We start from the raw sequence: 18,199 nt of genomic DNA on the forward strand, positions 1-18,199 counted from the left end.
AACTATTTTTCCCCATTTTGGACAGTTAAAAATAGTGTTTTTGGAAACAGTTGCAGGATGACACCGTATGTCTGTAACAAAATATAAAACGTCCAAAGTAATTTTAATAGCCACTAAAGAGCTAAAATGTGCTGTCCATGTATATGGACACTCAAGCCCTTGGAGGTTATGACTACAGCCAATTTAGTTTATTCAATTCACCAATAGAGCATGTGTTTGGACTGTGGGGGAAACCGGAGCACCCGAGGAAACCCACGCCAACACGGGGAAAACATACCAACTCCTCACAGAAATGCCAACTGGCCCAGCCGGGACTTGAACCAGCAACTTTCTTGCTGTGAGGCAACAGTGCTAACCACTGAGCCACCGTGTTGCATAATAAATCATCAGATTATGAGATATAAAGTCGCAACTGCGTAAAACAAACAAAAAACAGAATAGAAATTGGTGAAACTCTTGGGAAAAATATCCCAGTTCTGACTTTTTTCCTCAGAATTGTGAGTTTGTAACTTGCAGCCTATTCCAGAACTGTACCAGAAATACAGAATTTTTTATACCATGTCGAAAATTACCTTCCAAGTGTCGTCTTAAATTTTCTTCTAAAATTTTTTTTTCTTCTGTGTGTGTGTTTAGTAATGTCAATTTTTATGGCAAAGAATAGGTACTTTTCATTTCCTTTAAAATGAAATAGCTGAACTTAAACACAGGAGGCTGAAAAAATAAAACTTTTAGAAGAAAATTTCAGACGACTATTTTTGCATCTGAACTCTTGGGGCTCTATTTTAACTAGCTAGGCGCACAGTCTAAAGCTCATGGCACAAAAGCATTAAGGGCATGTATAAATCTACTTTTGCTATTTTAAGGATGGAAAAATATGGTCGCATGGTCTAACAGGGTTGTGCTTATTCTCTTAATGACTTATGGGTGTATTATGAGCATATTGTGTATTAAACCAATCAGTCTCATCTCCCATTTCCTTTAAGAGTCAGTTGCGTCGCGCCATGGCACATTTGCTATATACATGGCAGACTTTGTAAATGGAAAAACTGAACGCTTCACGAGAAAACAGTTAAACAAATCATCTGCAGCGCGAGGGTAAAGAATGAGCCTCCTCCATTCGGCCTCTTTACTTTCTCTTTACTTTTACTTTTTACTTTTCTCCTTTACTTTCGTGGATGAGGAAACGGTGTTATACGCACATCACTGAAGACATCCATTAGCCTACATATTTAATTTCATTTGTTAAGCGCAAAGATTTTGTTCAAAACTATTTCTAAATTCAGTTCTATATTCCAGCAATCGAATAAACAATAATACAATAATAATGAAGTGTGGTCAAAAAACTGAGTTATATTTAAACACACATCCTCATGCCCCATTTGGTGATGCATACGTCTCCAAAACCAGACAGGTGGACAAATCTAAACTAGTTTTTATTAAAGCAAATATAAATATCGTATAATAAACAATACTACTACTAATAATAACATTATAAAAATGCAAATTGTCATTAATATAGGGTTAATTAAGGTTAAAAACAGAAAATTAGGGTTGCGCTGGTCTGAAAATAGCAACAAATCACATCATGCACGACTTGCGCCGGGTGTATGATAGGGCCCTTGGTTTCTATACTTTAGCAATGTCTAAATAAGAGTAGATTCCTCTGGCATTTTCCCAAACCTCATTATTCAGAGCAACTCCTCACAGTGTCAGGAATGGCCAACAGAGAATAGCTCCATTTACTGTGGATTAGTGAAGACGGCCACCTCTGGAGGTATAATCCCGTTTACTGGTCAGATCTCCTGACAGCCATGAAGCCTCCCTGCTATCTTCCGCTTTCTCCTGCAGAAGCCACTCACTTTATCTCATGCTCTGTTCTCCAGAGAGAGGTGTGAGATTGACCTGTAGTGTCTATGAGTGGATTTACTGACGGAAACAATGAATGGCCTCCGTTATCTGCGCTCTGATTGGTGGGGAGTGAATCATTGACGTTATCTACACTATTTGCCGGGAGTGAAAAGGCCATGGGGTTTAAAGGCTAATCAGTTTTCTTTTATGATGCGACTAAACTAGCCTCCTGTCACAGAAGTGTCAACATATGATGTATTTCTGTGTTATGGCTCATTTATAACTTGAACGTTAACTTTATAAGCTCCCTTCTATATGAGAATAATATTTTTAAAGGAGCTGTTGATATGTAATTAAACCAGATTTTGTTAAAAACCCAAACAATATGTGTGATAACAAAGGAATGACAAGGAAAAGTACTGAACTATATATATATAAATGTATTTAATACATTATATGTAAGGCTGTCGCAGCAATAAAGACGCATCTCATTTGGAGAATGAAGTCAAATACATTACTCATGTGTGAATTTCTTCACAGACTTCAACAGAGCGTAAAAATCTTGATGGTTCTGTGGGTTTCGTCTATTTTTTATTGGATTCAAGTCAGGTGATTGGCTGGGCCATTCCACAGCTTGATTTTCTTTCTCTGAAAGCATTTGAGAGTTTCCTTGGCTGTGCTTTGGATCATTGTCTTGCTGTAATGTCCACCCTGGTTTCATCTTTATCCTCTTGCTAATGTTGATGTTAGACTGAAGCAGCTGATATTAATTTGCAATGAGGAAGGTCAGAGGGTTGCTGAAGAACTACTGAGAGATTTCAGCTGCAGTCTGGGCTTTCATTGCCTTTCTACATCTCCCTTTCTTCATGTGTGCAATACTTTTTCTCTGTATCATTTCATTTTATTACACAACTTAATTAGTAAATTAATTAGATTTGTTTCCTTTGCGTATATGGATTTCTTTGGTTGATACCAACATCCGGTGAAAGATCAACAGCGCCTTCACCTTTCCTGAGAAAAAGGGTGATGTGTTCAATACTTATTTCCCCCACTGTATATTGCAACAGGGTTTCGGCCATCCCGAGTTCAAATACCGACTCGTGGACCTTTCCCGATCCTGTCATTCTAATGTCCTGTCAAATAAAGGTAAAATTACAAAAAATAAAATAAAATTCTTGAATAAATAAATAAATATTTTCATTACAGATTTTATTCTTGGTGTGAACAGGCCGCCAATTAAATTACTTTTAGAAGCTAATGGTTAATCCTTATTTAATTAACTATAATTTATAGTTTCATTAATATTTAGCAAATGTATTAGCTATATTTTACAACTCTCAAGCACTTCTGCTTTTAATAACTATATTATAGTCAAATATAATTAATCAAATATGTAACTGTTGCGTATGGATGCAGACAAGCGGTAGTTCCAAATGCAGCTTTATTATGAGAATGGTTAGACAGGCAGGGGTCGAAAACCAGCATTAACAGCCTAGCAGAAAATCCAGAAGCGTAATCCAAAAACAGGTGAAAGCCTTAAGGCAGGCAGCAAAGAATCAAAACTTGATAAACAATCCAAAGTCAAAAACACAGGAAACAAGGAAAGCCACTTACGTACAGAGAGAAACAGGAAACAAGGAAAGCCGCTTAAGTACGGAGAGCAACAGCTTAACTATACTCAGCAACATGTGTGGAACAGAGGGGTTTAAATAGTCCAAATAATCAATGGTCATGAGTATCAGGTGTGAGTGTCTAATCAGTCAGGATCTGGAACCTGTTGTTTGTGCGTGTGTGGTGCATGACTGGGTGTTGTAGTTCATTATTAGGCAGGATTGTAGTTCGTGTGAGTGTGAATGTTTTCCAGCGATCTCTGGTGGTTAGATCGCTGGTGATCGTGACAGTAACGATCTTACATTCTGCATTTAGTTGTTATAATTATTTGATTAATGTTGATTATTAGTTATTTAGGTAGCACTTTAGTTTAGAGTACCAATTCTGGTCCCACTTTATATTAAATGTCCTTAACTACTATGTACTTGCATCAAAAAATAATTACAATGTATTAGAGGTAGAAGATAGGGGTTATGGACAGGTTTGGTGGTATGGGTAGGTTTAAGGGTGGGTTAGGATGTAATTAGAAATGTAATTACAGAATTTAATTACAGATATAACTACATACAGGTATGTAATCAAGCATAAGTACACAGTAAATACATGTATTTACACAATAAGTACCTTGTAACTAATTGTCAATTTCTGTATAAGTACATAGTAGTTAAGGACACTTAACATATAGTGGGACCCAAATTCTCACTAATAATTCGTGGGTTATCACAGGCCTATTATTAAGATATTGGCTGTTTATTAGTACCAATGAAATATACAGTATATTCTGCATGATCATATTCTACATTCATAATCCTAACCAATACCTAAACCCAACTACTACCTTAATAATTATTAATAAGCAGAAAAATAGGAGTTTATTGAGCTAAAACTTATAGTTATTGGATTGTTAATGGCATAAATTGTATCTTGAAATAAGTCATGACCAATATTTATACTGATATTAAACTAGTATGTGATCAAGCATTAAAAATTGTAATGTTTAATAATTTTACAATGGGCGGTTCATTCCGCTGCGACCCCTGATTAATAAAGAGACTAAGGTGAAAAGAAAATGAATGAATGAATTTTACAATGCTAATAAATGCAGATGAGTTGAATTCTAGTGTGAAGTCTTATTTAAAAACGTTTAAGAAGTGTTTCTGTTCAACTTTGCCAGAGCAGAATTGTTTGCATTACTGTAACTCTCTCCAGTGTCCATAACAGAAACACTACTGAGGCAAATGGATAGCAACTTAATCAACTGCTGGATTTATTCCACGACTTTCCAAGATCTAGTTTCCAAACGGCGGTGTTATCTTCTGACAGCTGCTTGGGCTGCTGAACAGGCAATCCATCAAATTCCCATCAATTATATTTCATATTTATCATGTCGAGGAGTCCAAATTCTCTACATTATTCAGTTTCTTTAGCAATCGTAGAAACTCTGTGGTCTCTGCACTCCAACAATAAGCTTTCAGGATCACAACCTGGTTTATTTACACAATTAAATGTGGTTGTTATTAGATGTTCTACTCTCCATACTAAAAAAATATTAATTAATAAATAAATAAATAAACAGGATACATGTGGAGTGTGTTGGTGATATCTCATTCTTATTTCCATTATTATTGTTATTAAATCCTTCTTCCTCTTCTTCTTCTTTTTCTTCTTCTTCTTCTTCTTCTTCTTCTTCTTCTTCTTCTTAGTATTATTATTATTATTATTATTATTATTATTATTATAGCTATTATTTTTATTTTTATTATTTCTATTAATATTATTATTTATTATTATTGTTGTCATTATTATTAATAATATTAATATTACTTGATTATAATTTAAATGTTGTTGTTGTTGTTGTTTTTATTATTTGTACCATTATTATTATTATTTATTATTATTATTATTATTATTATTATTATTATTATTATTATTATTATTATTATTATTATTATTATTATTATTATTAAATTTATTAATATTATTATTAATATTGTTGTTGTTGTTGTTAGTTTCATCATTAATGTTATTAAATTATTATTTTTAAAAATGTATTATTATTATTATTATTATTATTATTAATTATTTTTTATAATATTTATTATTATTATTATTATTATTGTAATAATATTTATTATTATTATTATTATTATTATTATTTTAATAATATTTATTATTATTTTTTTTATAATATTTAGTATTATTATTTATTATTATTGTTATTATTATTATTATTATTACTTTATTATAATTTTATTATTGTTGTTGTTATTGTTGTTGTTGTTGTTATTTCTATCATTTTTTTATTATTATAAAATGTATTGTTGTTGTTGTTGTTATTATTTATGTCATTATTATTTATTATTATTATTATAAAATGTATTGTTGTTGTTGTTGTTATTATTTATGTCATTATTATTTATTATTATTATTATAAAATGTATTGTTGTTGTTGTTGTTGTTGATGTTGTTAATTTTCACCATTAATCTTATCAAATTATTATTTTTAAAACATTATTATTATTTTCATTATTATTATTATTATTATTATTATTATTATTATTATTATTATTATTATTATTATTATTATTATTATTTTAATAATATTTATTATTATTATTATTATTATTATTATTATTATTATTATTATTATTATTATTATTATTATTATTATTATTATTATTATGAATGCCAAACACTATTTAAATACTACCAATATTATTCTTATTGTCATTGCTGTTTATACACATCCCTTTTTATTCGCTCTGCCTTTACAGTATATTGCATGTCTTGCACTCTCAATAAAACTATTTAAAAATATGTTCTTCTCCTGAACATAATGAAATTGTTTTCCGTCCTTTGACTAATGGAGCTGTGTTTACCAAGTAAGCCTTGACATGGGTTGTAAATCCTTAAGATTATTAGCCCCCGAACACAGCAGGCTATTTGTGTGTTTGTCTAATCCTTCATGCCAAACTCCTTATCAAGACATGTTTCTCGAAGGTCATGATCTGCAACTGCAGTAGCTGTAATCTGAATGACACAATGGCGAATAATCTATTCCGATGTGCAGTAGAGCGATATTATGATAGCGTTATGACAGCTATGAGAATTGATTCAGTATGTCAGGGAGAAACTGCGTGCCACAACATCCATCATTCATGCCACATTAGCGCTAGGAGACAGAGTTCGGCCCTTAGAGCTGGTAAGCATTGCTGAATGACTGTGACTTGGAAGGAAAGTGTGGAATAGAGAAAATGAGATCTGTTTTTGTTTGCCGGAGTCATGGAACTACAGCTTGCTTGTTCAATGGAATATACTAGCTGAAGTTAACTGTAAACATTCCGTCACATTCTATTGCTGCGGCAACACACAATGGGGATTCCGTGACAACAGTCAACACTAAACAGTGATCAGGCAACCCCCTACTCATACTGTAAACAATGTATGCATCCAAACATTACTTCATATGAGAATCAGGTCATATGCCAATGATCACACCCTCATAATGGAATTATAATGAGATTTAGGCAATGTGGCGATTAAACTTTATCTCATGCAAAAACAAAGGTATCTGTGGCTGTGCAAATCTCATTCGTTTTTTGATGAGGTAAGCACTGAGGTAAATTGTGATTGGTTGCCTGTATTTGAGTGTCCACTTTTTTACATTCATTTTTCACAATAGGTTTTAAAAATGTTGTATTTAATAAAGCACTTTAAGACGTGGAAATAAATACTGGATGTACCAACATAGGCTCATTCTGAAAACGTAGCCCTATATACATTTCTGGAGATCACGAATTATGTAGCCAGAGGAATGTATGGCTGCATTTAATCTTTAAAATTTACCAGCTGACCGCTTACCTCCATATGGACGGCTTTCCCGCTGTTACCAGTTTGTCCAGTAGCTCGCCATGTACTTCAGTGGACTTGAGACGCAGAGAGAAGTTGACCACAACAATGGAGTTCAAGTCCAGCAAAGAACGGTTTTAGAAAGCAGGTAAGATGAAAAGAGAAGCCAAAAATAAACAAGTAAATAACAGGGTGATAATATGCTCAAATCTGAAAACGTAGTAAAAATCAGGCGTGGGTTTTTCTTATTCAGGATTGCTCTTTAAAACTGTTGGTGTTGTGTGTAGTGAAGTGGGTGGACGGGTCAATCGATGCTTTTGAAAACACTATTGGTTGGGTTTAGGGAAGGAGGAGGGTGGGTCAGTCGATCGGTCAGTCAGTCAGACAGCGACCTCTGGTGGACATACTCAAGAACAGCAGGCACGAATGTTACTCACGAGAGAAATTTGAGATCTCAAAAATGTACACAGCAGCCTCTGGTGGATTCACAAAAACAAAAACTGCAAAAAACGTAGCTCCTGTAACATTTCTGGCGCTCTCCAGAAATGTACATAGGGGTACATATTCAGAATGAGCCTGGGTTGGTATGTACGCACACACAATGTTTTATTTATGTATTTTTTTTAGAAGCTAGTGACTACCTTGTTTATCCTAGTGCTTCACGATAGTAGTTGGTTGAGTTAAAAAATCTCTATTGGTAGGTATGAAGTTTGTAGAAATAAGATTGTTTATGCTTAAATGTTATCTAATGTTATTTGTATTAACCTCAAAGTGCTTTGAGTCTACATGAATCAAGTGACAATCGAACAATTTGGGCTTGCATTGTTGAAATTTGTTCTCTCAATGGCTGTGGATGCAACTTTGTACAGCATTATAGGTATTTTTTTGCGCAAATTTTATTTTAAACACTGTTATTTTACATTGATTTAACGTGAACATATGCTTTTCTGGTTCTATTAAAAAGCATATGATTAGTAGGGATGCTTAGCAAAATGTTGTTAAGTATTAACAAAAGAGATGAAAATATGAGCTGAAAGCAGGTTTTGCTGTGCTGCATGTCTGAATGCAGGTTGGTGTCTGAATCGGCTTTCACAGTTGACAAAGAAAGCACTGCGCTATGAAACGTATTCATTTCAATGGCTTGCGTCTAGTGAGGGCGGTTTGTTACTGTGCCAACCAAAGTGCAACAGCAAAGTGAGCCGTACTGAATAGTTTGCGCGTACAATGCGCTCATAGCTCAACATTCCACTCTGTAGAATTTCTGTTCATTTAACCGTGCTCATATCTACACATATACCTCACATGCTTAATGGAAAACCAAATTCTACTCAAATGAAGCCTGCAACTTTTTAAGTAGTATGCTTGTTTCTGCTGCTTATAGCACTACTTTGCTGTCATGATAACGCTGGTAAATTGATGCCTTTATTGTTCACTGTCAATCAATTTAACTGGTAATAAAATGTGTTTTTTTATTGGCTTGTGTTTTTAAACTTAAAAATTAACTCAAAGTTATTGAGTTAATTTTAAAAAGTCTTACAAAATTACTTTATATTATATAGTAAAATAACAAACAATTAATAGAAAGCAATTTCATTTTTTTGGGTTAATTTTTCAGCCAAGTGCAAACAGATTTTTTTGTTTCAGTTTCTGCCAAAACATTTTCATTTCAGTGCATGTCTAATGCTAAGCTAACAACCTTTGATTTCAATGCACACACGTCTGCATTTTATACTGATCAGTTATTATTAAAAATCTATATTCCCTGATTTCTTTAAAAAAATACATTTCATCATATCAAAATTTATCTGGAATAAAAAAAAGCCTAGAGTTAAATTTTCTACTTTACTGAAACCCAGAGAATTAGGAGGGGTCTCATTACCCAATTTTCAGATATATTTTTGGTCTGCCCAGATAAAAAATATGTTAAACTGGTTTCTTAATAGAATGGATTCTCTGTGGCTGGGTATAGAATCTATGAGAAGCTCCCCAAATTTGTTATGTACTTTAGCGTTTATTAATAGTGTACATAAACTTGACTCTGTATTCAGCATCTTTACAGTATCAAACACTCTCTTGGCATGGAAAGATGTGGTAAACTATTTGAATATTCCTTGTACTCTTTCTTTAAAATCTCCTATTTCGTGTAACCTTGATCTACCCCCTGCTATTCAAAACATTGGTTTTCGATCATGGAGACTAAAGGGCATTTTGGAATTAGATCAGATATTTGAAAACAGAAATCTGAAATCATTTCAGTTATTAAAACAGGAATTTCATTTACCAAATAATGACTTATAAATTTTTGCAACTACGACATTTTCTAGAATCGTCCTTTAAGGATGGCAGGATACGTCTTGATCTTTCTGACATGGAAAAACAACTGTATTCTTCATTCTCCCTCAAAGGGAAGATATCTTTTTTTTACTCAATGTTATCCAATGAAGGGTGTTCTTCCTTTACCTCCTTGAAAGTTATATGGGAGAAAGACTGTGGAACAAATTTTAGTGAAGAAGAATGGCTTTCTATCTGTTCTGGCATATTTTTCAAAGGGGCCACAATATCAAACCATGAGCAAAATTTTAAATTCTTTTACAGAACTTATTTAACGCCAGTTCGTCTAAATAAGATATTCCCTAATGTTTCTCAGTGTTGTTTTAAGTGCAAATCCAATGTTGGTACTGTGATGCATGTATTCTGGGACTGTGACATGATTAAGACATACTGGAAAGAAATTCACAAATTAGTTCAGAAGATTATAGGTAAACCTTTTGCTCTTTCTCCAGCTGTTTATCTTCTGAACTGTAAAACTGCTCTACAACTTAGTCATAGACTAGAATCTGTGTTACACTTTTGTACATATCTTGCAAGAAAATGTATTCTTTTGCTGTGGTCCTCTCCTAACATTCCTTCTGTCAATATGTGGATAAATCAGGTTGCCATTTTCTTACCCTTGGAAAAACTGACTTATGACTTGCGTCAGAAATCTGATGATTTCTGGCATATCTGGAATCCTCTATGGGAGTTTTTGGAGAATGTATCTTGATTTTTATAAAATTTTTATTTAAATTTATTAATTTTTTGTAAATTTTACCCTTCACAAAAGACTTGAATTATTAGCAGATGGACAATTGTATAATAGATTGCTATATTATTGTATATGATGACATGAGACACCTATACCACTGTTCTGTCATTGTAAATCTTTAAAAAAAAAAATTAAAAAATCTATATTCCTATGGTGAAAATGAATGGAGTTTTGACTTTCAGAACTCAACTGTTTTCTGTGCAATTGTGTTGAATAAATAATATAGATAAATGGGCGGTTTAACCATTTCTGTCATTGGTCATGTAGAAAGTTCAAATATGAAGAGATTATTGAAAGAAAATTGATTAATACATTTTCATTGTTTCCTTTTTCAAACTTTTTTTTAAATTCAGGGTTATAAGCAGATACTAACATTGGTTGAAGACATCCAGTTAGTGAATGTTTATATAGAAAATAATTGAAAGAAGCAGTCTGGAAAGTTCGTTGAGTTTTGAATGTAGCCTTTTCCTCTCTATTGTGGCCATTGTAGACCATATAATGGATTATGTAAGACTTTTTCATGACCAGGTCATCAGATCAGAGGAGGCTAACACCATGTCTGAAACAGGAAGCAATAAATCACTTCTCTTTCATGATGATCCAAGCTTTATACCCTATGGTTGTTTAAACTTTAAAGCATTACACTGGAAGGAACTTGTTCTAGACTGTGACTATTGGCAGATAAGAGGCATGTTCTTCACGCTAACCAATAGTAGATGAAGGCATGTTCCTGACATTGACCAGTGGCAAATTAGGAACTTGTTCTAGACTCTGACCATTGGCAGATAAAAGGCATGTTCTTCACGCTGACTAATGGCAGATGAGGGCGTGTTCCTGACATTGACCAAAGGCAAATTTAGAACTTGTTCTAGACTCTGACCATTGGCAGGTAAGAGGCATGTTTTTCATGCTGATCAATGACATATGAGGGCGTGTTCATGACATTGACCAATTAGAAATTTGGAACTTGTTCTAGACTCTGACCATTGGCAGATAAGAGGCATGTTCTTCACACTGACCAATGGCAGATGAGGGCATGTTCTTGACATTGACCACTGTCAGGTGAGATACTAATCAGATATCATTCAAAGATCTGATCTTTCTAAACCCCTTTCTCTGCTCTGATTCGTCAGTGTGTAGTGATTGGTGTACTGCTTACAGCACAGGTCGCAAACCAAATGGTTATTATGTTAAGAATATAAGCTAAAGCTCTGCTTGTAAATTAAATTTATCTTTATTTCTATAGCCCTTTTTTTACATTGTAGATTGTGCCAAAGCAGCTTAACATTGATGAAGTAAATGGAATAACAAGCCATAGCAGTATTTCATATTGTGTAATGCTGCATTCACACCAGACGCGGAAGAAGCGTCAAGCGCGAGTGATTTACATGTTAAGTCAATGCAAAGACGCGAATAGACATCCTGCAGCACGTCATGCGAGGATAGGGCGGCGCGAATGACTCGATTTGCACAAATGAAGTGGCACAAGTTGAGTATTTTGTGTGCGATTAACGAGCTTAACGCACATATCAAGTGTTTTGCGCGAATCGCTCAAATTGGAACTTCAGCGGACATTCACGCCGCGTCAGGAGCTTTCTCTTGTGGGGGCATGATTATGACAGAGCACCTGTTGTTGATACCGCTGAAAGCTTCCATCATCCAGGTACAGTTTCTGTAGGAGTTTATGAACTCATAGAGCTGGGTGCACCTCTGAAAGTATCTAGTGGACTTAAACACGGCTCCAAACGAATCAACACTGTTTTTCAGCCTTTATAAATCACATAAACACAGCTATTCTCTCAATATATATAATATTAGCCATTTAGCAATGTATCTAGAGTCACCGGGCAGAAAGAAACCCTGTCCATCACGCGAATAGTGTGATTTATCCACGCTTGCCGCGTCTGGTGTGAACACAGCATAACAATCCAGCATAACAGGCAGGCAGCAGAGAATGCTGGTGTAGTTCTACTTAAAATAAAATGGATTCAGTTTAGTATAAGTATCACTGTTGATGTTCAGTTCGGTTTAATACAAATACAATTTGAACTGACAACAGCTGGGTTTCCAGCCTAAAATGCAGCACATTTTTTTAAATTTCGTAAAAAATGCAAATCAGGTGTGCATCCATTAAGTTGTTAGAGCAGCTGACTGTAGTATTGGTAACCTAGTAACTAGCAGTAAGCACAATGCAGTCATATGGGTGTAATGTTTGCTAGGTCAGAGTTTATTCGGCGAAAGTATTTCCATCTCCAATTTTTGCATGAACCCTTTTTCGCAAAAGTCCAAAACCACCTCAAGTCAATGTACAAACATTTTTTATGAATTAACAGATTTCCCATTTCAATTACTCATTTCGGTAGCACGGTGACACAGTGGTTAGCAACATCACCTCACAGCAAGAAGGTTGCTGGTTCAAGCTCCGGCTGGCCCACTTAGCGTTTCTGTGTGGAGTTTGTATGTCCTCCCCATGTTCATGTGGGTTCCCTTTGGGTGCTCCAGTTTCCCTCAAAATCCAAAGACATTTGGTGTGGGTGAATAGAATAAACTAAATTGGCCGTAGTGTATGAGTGTATGTGTGAATGAGAGTGTGTATGGGTGTTTCCCAGTAATGGGTTGCGGCTGGAAGGGCATCCACTGCATAAAACATATGATGGATAAGTTAGCGGTTCATTCTGCTGTTGCAACCCCTGATAAATAAGAGACTAAGCCGAGGGAAAATTAATGAATTACTCGTTTCTAATGCGACATTTTAGTAACTTAACCAGCTAGTAACTTTATTTATCCCTACTTTACAGACCTTATACACTCGTAATCAGCTATGCTAATAATAAACCCAATGTCTTAAAAAGCTAAATAATCACACTTTATACATAAAATGTGTTCTGATTGGCTGTTTGGACTAGTTAAGCGGTCTCTACATCTCAATAGTCTCAATGACTAGTATTTGCATTTACCCAAAAAATAACACAAACAGAACTAATCCACCCTGGAGGTTATGGAGGAATAAACAGGAAGATGAAGTAGAAAGGAGGTCACTGGGTTTGTTCCTGTTCCTCTTCCTCATGTCTATAAAGGTTATATGGCCGCTTTGGTGCGCTGCTCTGGGGACAGAGAGAGAGAGAGAGAAAGAAGACAATGCGCACTCTTTCTGGAGTCAAAGTGTGTTTGCATAACAATCCGTTCACACAGCGCAGCCTGCAAATGCCTCCAGACAGCTGCTTGGAAATGCTTCCTAAACACCAGTGACATCTGAATGAAGTCCTTCAGTTGATTATGTCAGTGCAGTTGGTGTTAAACCCACAAGCATGCGTGACAGACGTTAGCTCTCAGATTTACCACACTATCAAGCCACTATCCGCAAGATCTCATTTGGTTTAATGAGATGAAGAAGAGTGTGTCTGGGTCACGGGTTTGTTACCGACTTTACTAGATGAACACATGGTTCGCGGATGAGGAAAAGTATTGCTAATGGGTTTACTCATGGTGAACGTGAAGATGAGTAAGTTCAGAAACACTGGAGCAGTTGTTCGGGACGTCCTGAGGAAGGAGGGTGTGCATGTCTAAATCAGGGAAACAGGAAAAATGCGGGGAATGCTGGATTGATGAGTGAACAGGGAGTCAGTCGTGACAGATTGTGCTTGGGTGTGTGTATGTGTGTGTGTCTGGAGGTCTGGATGACTAGACTAGAGTGTGTTTTTTTTTTTTTTCATTCGCATCATACATAGAAAGATATGGCTCTTTAAGAAATTTATAGCATGCAAAAAGTGAGCCTTTTTGTCCTTATGAAACATTTTGGATGTAAAAAAATAAGTGTCACACAAATATTTAGGTCAAAGAATAAAAAGACTAGCTTTATTTTTTCTCATACGTTAAAATGTGTCCTGTTTAATTAAATTTGAAAAAGTTTAAAATTAAATCAAAGTTAAATATGTTTAATTAAAAAAATAAACAGAAATTTTTAAACTTTGCTTGTAATTAGGGACGGATTAACCATTAAGCAAGGTAAGCGGTCGCATATGGTCCCAGGAAATCTGAGGGCCCCCAAATTAAATACCTAAAAGTATAAATTAAACCTATAAATTATATATAACATCATTTTCTATCATATTTTGTATGATGAGGGTCTAAAAATAAGTTTTATATTTATTACATTGCAAATGCACAAATGTGTTCCCCACCCTCAATCATGGAGCAGTCCAGCACTCATAAAGACTTAGTTAAGAATTTGTAAAGAATAGTTTATGTATCATTTTTTGTTGTGAATCCATTTTAAGAAAACAAACCATTTATAAAGTTTTACAAGATGCTTTACATGTTGTTATTATTTTGCATTAAGACAAAATGCAGAGAAGGAGATTGAGTGATATATGAATAAGAAGAGCAAATTAATTCAATTAAAAATTAATTAAAATACAAAAGGTGCATTTTAGAACTTTCTGGGCCCCATAGCCGGAATTGCTTAGGACCCCCAAATCCCTATATCCTCCCCTGCTTGCATTATGCTTTATATATAGCTTTATATATAAAATCAATTTGGTACATTTATTTTGATAATAAAAAGACAAGTAACACATTTAATGTGATACAAATAAATAAAATAAAAATTTCTATATATATATATATATATATATATATATATATATATATATATATATATATATATATATATATATATATATATATATATATATATATATATAAACATTATATAATTACAAAAATAATAATTATTTATTTATTTATTTTATAGGTTTAAGTAAAATAGGGTCCATAAGCTTACTGAATGATATTTCACTGAAAAAACTGAGAATACTAAAACAAAAATACTGAGTTTATATTTTAAACACAGAATACATCTAGTGTCCAGTAAATACAAGCAAAAAATCAATAATAATTTAATAATAATAATAATAATAATAATAATAATAATAATAATAATAATAATAATAATAAGGTATACGGTATCAAAAAAATATCAAATAGATAAACAATAAGTTGAACAAGTTTCCTCCATTCAGTCCATATGACGTCCCACAGGCACATTTAACACAGGAAGGTGAGCCTTCGTATGTAATTTTAAGCAAAGCTTTTAAACAAATGTTGAGAAGTTAATAATGAACCGCATCTTCACCCATTCGCTGTCACCGATCTGCATGACGTCACACGGCTCTAAACGCCACACAAACAACGGTGGCTGAGCTGCGCGCGTGAGGGAGGGACTGAATGACAGACAGCGCTGCTGCTCCATTGTGTCTCGCGCTGCCGGTGCGCGCGGCCGTCAGGAGCACGAGTGGGATTTATTTCTGCAGTACTTTCAATCCGTACGCATGTAACAACTGCCCGCAACTGGATGCCAAAGGGTTAGTATGCATTCCGAGGCGTTATTTTATAGTGCTGGCGTGTGTGGTGGTTTCATGTAGAAGCGCGCAAAACCTGAGAGCGTACAGTAACTGTTGCGTGTGAATGTTTTGGAGAGAGTGTAAACAAGACTGGATTTATGTACTCAAATGCCAAACGTGGACGTTGAAATGTTAAATAGCCTACCAAGGGGAGTTTATTCTGGTGTTTAAAAGAAACAGACGCTACTCGAGGTCCTGGAGACGCGTTTTAAAGTTGCTATTTTTAACCCTGTACCTCATATCGCGTGTATAACAGCAGAAATGTTTAAATTGAGCTTTTTGTTGTTTTTTTAAATGGAATTGGCATTATTTCTAAAATAAAAAGGCACTGTGTACTGGAATAGTTTGCTGTAAAAGCTATGACAGATCGACTGACTTTTGTTTCGTGGCGAAATTATCATGACAAAAATTGTCTATGTGAGCTGTCACAGTACTTTTTGATATTAGTTTGTATTTGTTTTGCGTTTTGTTTAGTTATATGTTACATTTACATTATTTATGTCATGTTTGTTGCATAAATCTACTGCACTAGTGATATGGAGGAGTTTATGTGAGAAACACAGTGTTCTATATGGTATATTTATTATACTATTATTGATAGTTCGATAGTTATTGATGATCACATTCGCTGGAAGCATTGAAGCCACTGTGTCTTTAAAGGGATAGTTTAAAAGACCCATAAGTGAAAATTACCATTTATGATTTACAATAGTATCATTTAGTCTCCCTTGTGTGGTTTTTAAAGCTTTATACTCTTCTTTCCTCTGTTGAATTCAAAGATTGAGGCAAAATTGGTTATAAATTTGCATATTCGTTCATTTTTTAACAGTGACAACATGCTAACCTGCTTTCACTAGGTAGGACATGTTCCTGGATTAACATCTATGTTGATCTTGGAACAACATTCCAATCAGCCAATCAGAATTAAGGGATATATTTACAGTTTATGTTAAGTTTAGTCTTGCGGTTAGGTTTATGCACTTCTACATGATTGTTATCCAAATATTATTCCCCTCTGATTTTGAAAATCATTTACAGTTATGGTTTGGTTTAGGGGTGAATAGGTATGGATCACATTTTCCAACAAAAATGATGTTTCAGGACCAACACGGATGTTAATCCAGGATCGCATCGTATTGGCAAAATCATGACATGCCCTACAACATGTGACAGTCACATATTGGTTACCATGCTACTTTGAGTATTTGGTCTGAAAATTGCACGTAGGTATGACTTCAAAGCAATATTAGCGATTAAATTAATTAAATATTAATTTAATTGACTGTGAACAATATTTCACTTTGATAGTCACTGGCTCATATATGATTTCCTTATGTAAAATCTGCAAAGAATACTTTTCTGAAGTTACTGTATATTATTGAGAAAGTCAGAATATGCAAATATAAAACAAAACTTACATTAATAATTTAAAATAAGGTATTTTGAAGGATGCTGGCACTCATTGACTTCCATAGTAGGGAAAAAAATACTATTGAAGTCAATGGGAAACATTCTTCAAAATATCTTATTTTGTGTTCAACAGAGGAAAGAAAGTTAAATAGTTTTTTGTGAGTATATCTTGACAGAATTTTCATTTTTTGTTCAACTATCCATTTAACTTGTTATTATCTGCAGATTCTGTGTAATTTACATTTTTGAAAATATATTAGCAACTTTGAAAGACTGGTATATCAGCATAACTGATCACAGATGCAGGTCAAGAATGCATTCTGGCTCTTTTTATTATAGGTGTGCTAATAAGTGTGTCTGGACAGATTATGTCGGTGGACATTATCTTGAAGGATGTTGAAAATGAAGCATTTTTGTTTGTCTTTTTAGGGATTGTGCTTGTGATATACTGTTCCATATGAGAATTCCATAGGAGCAGCATATGCTGATAAACATACAGGGAATGAGAGGAATGTGTGTGTCTGCAGCTCATTCTCATGTTGTTTATTGCACACACACTGATGGTTCATTGCCGGGCTATACATTACCTTATGTAAACCTTTTCTTCAGTAGTTAAACACAGTCAGACAGCTCTCTATATAGATATACGCATTTTTATGTGGCATATGTTTACTTAGTGTTATGTCTGAATTCCTGGTTAATGGTGGCAATAAACATCATAAGCGTGTCATTTAGGTCATGCATGCATATTATGGTTCTGAGTGGATTACTTACAAAATTTAGTTCAATACAGACACAATTTGTATAGAGTAACTTATTGCACATTATAGGTAATGTATTCTGACTAATAGATTACTGTTGAACTAACATGTTTATTTTGATATTATTATTTGTACCATGTTAAAAATACAGTTGAAGTCAGAATTATTAGCCCCCCTGAATTATTAGCCCCCATGTTTATTTTTCCCCCCTATGTCTGTTTAACGAAGAAATT

At 34.2% G+C, this 18,199-nt stretch overlaps 1 protein-coding gene across 4 annotated transcripts in view; it reads left to right on the forward strand.

Annotated features, from left to right (window-relative positions):
* arhgap24 (Rho GTPase activating protein 24) overlaps nt 1-18,199 on the forward strand; it is a 225,601-nt gene that overhangs the window by 158,311 nt on the left and 49,091 nt on the right. Inside the window, exon 1 of one of the 4 annotated variants that reach the window (XM_056446153.1) lies at nt 15,629-15,756. The exons of the other annotated variants lie outside the window; for them this stretch is intronic. Within the exon in view, the coding sequence (XP_056302128.1) occupies nt 15,747-15,756 (10 nt within the window). The 5' untranslated portion in view covers nt 15,629-15,746. Of the gene's footprint in view, nt 1-15,628; nt 15,757-18,199 lie in introns of those variants that run through there. 4 annotated transcript variants of the gene reach the window in all.

This window comes from Danio aesculapii, chromosome 21 (genome assembly GCF_903798145.1).
Source record: "Danio aesculapii chromosome 21, fDanAes4.1, whole genome shotgun sequence".
Taxonomy (NCBI): Eukaryota; Metazoa; Chordata; class Actinopteri; order Cypriniformes; family Danionidae; genus Danio; species Danio aesculapii.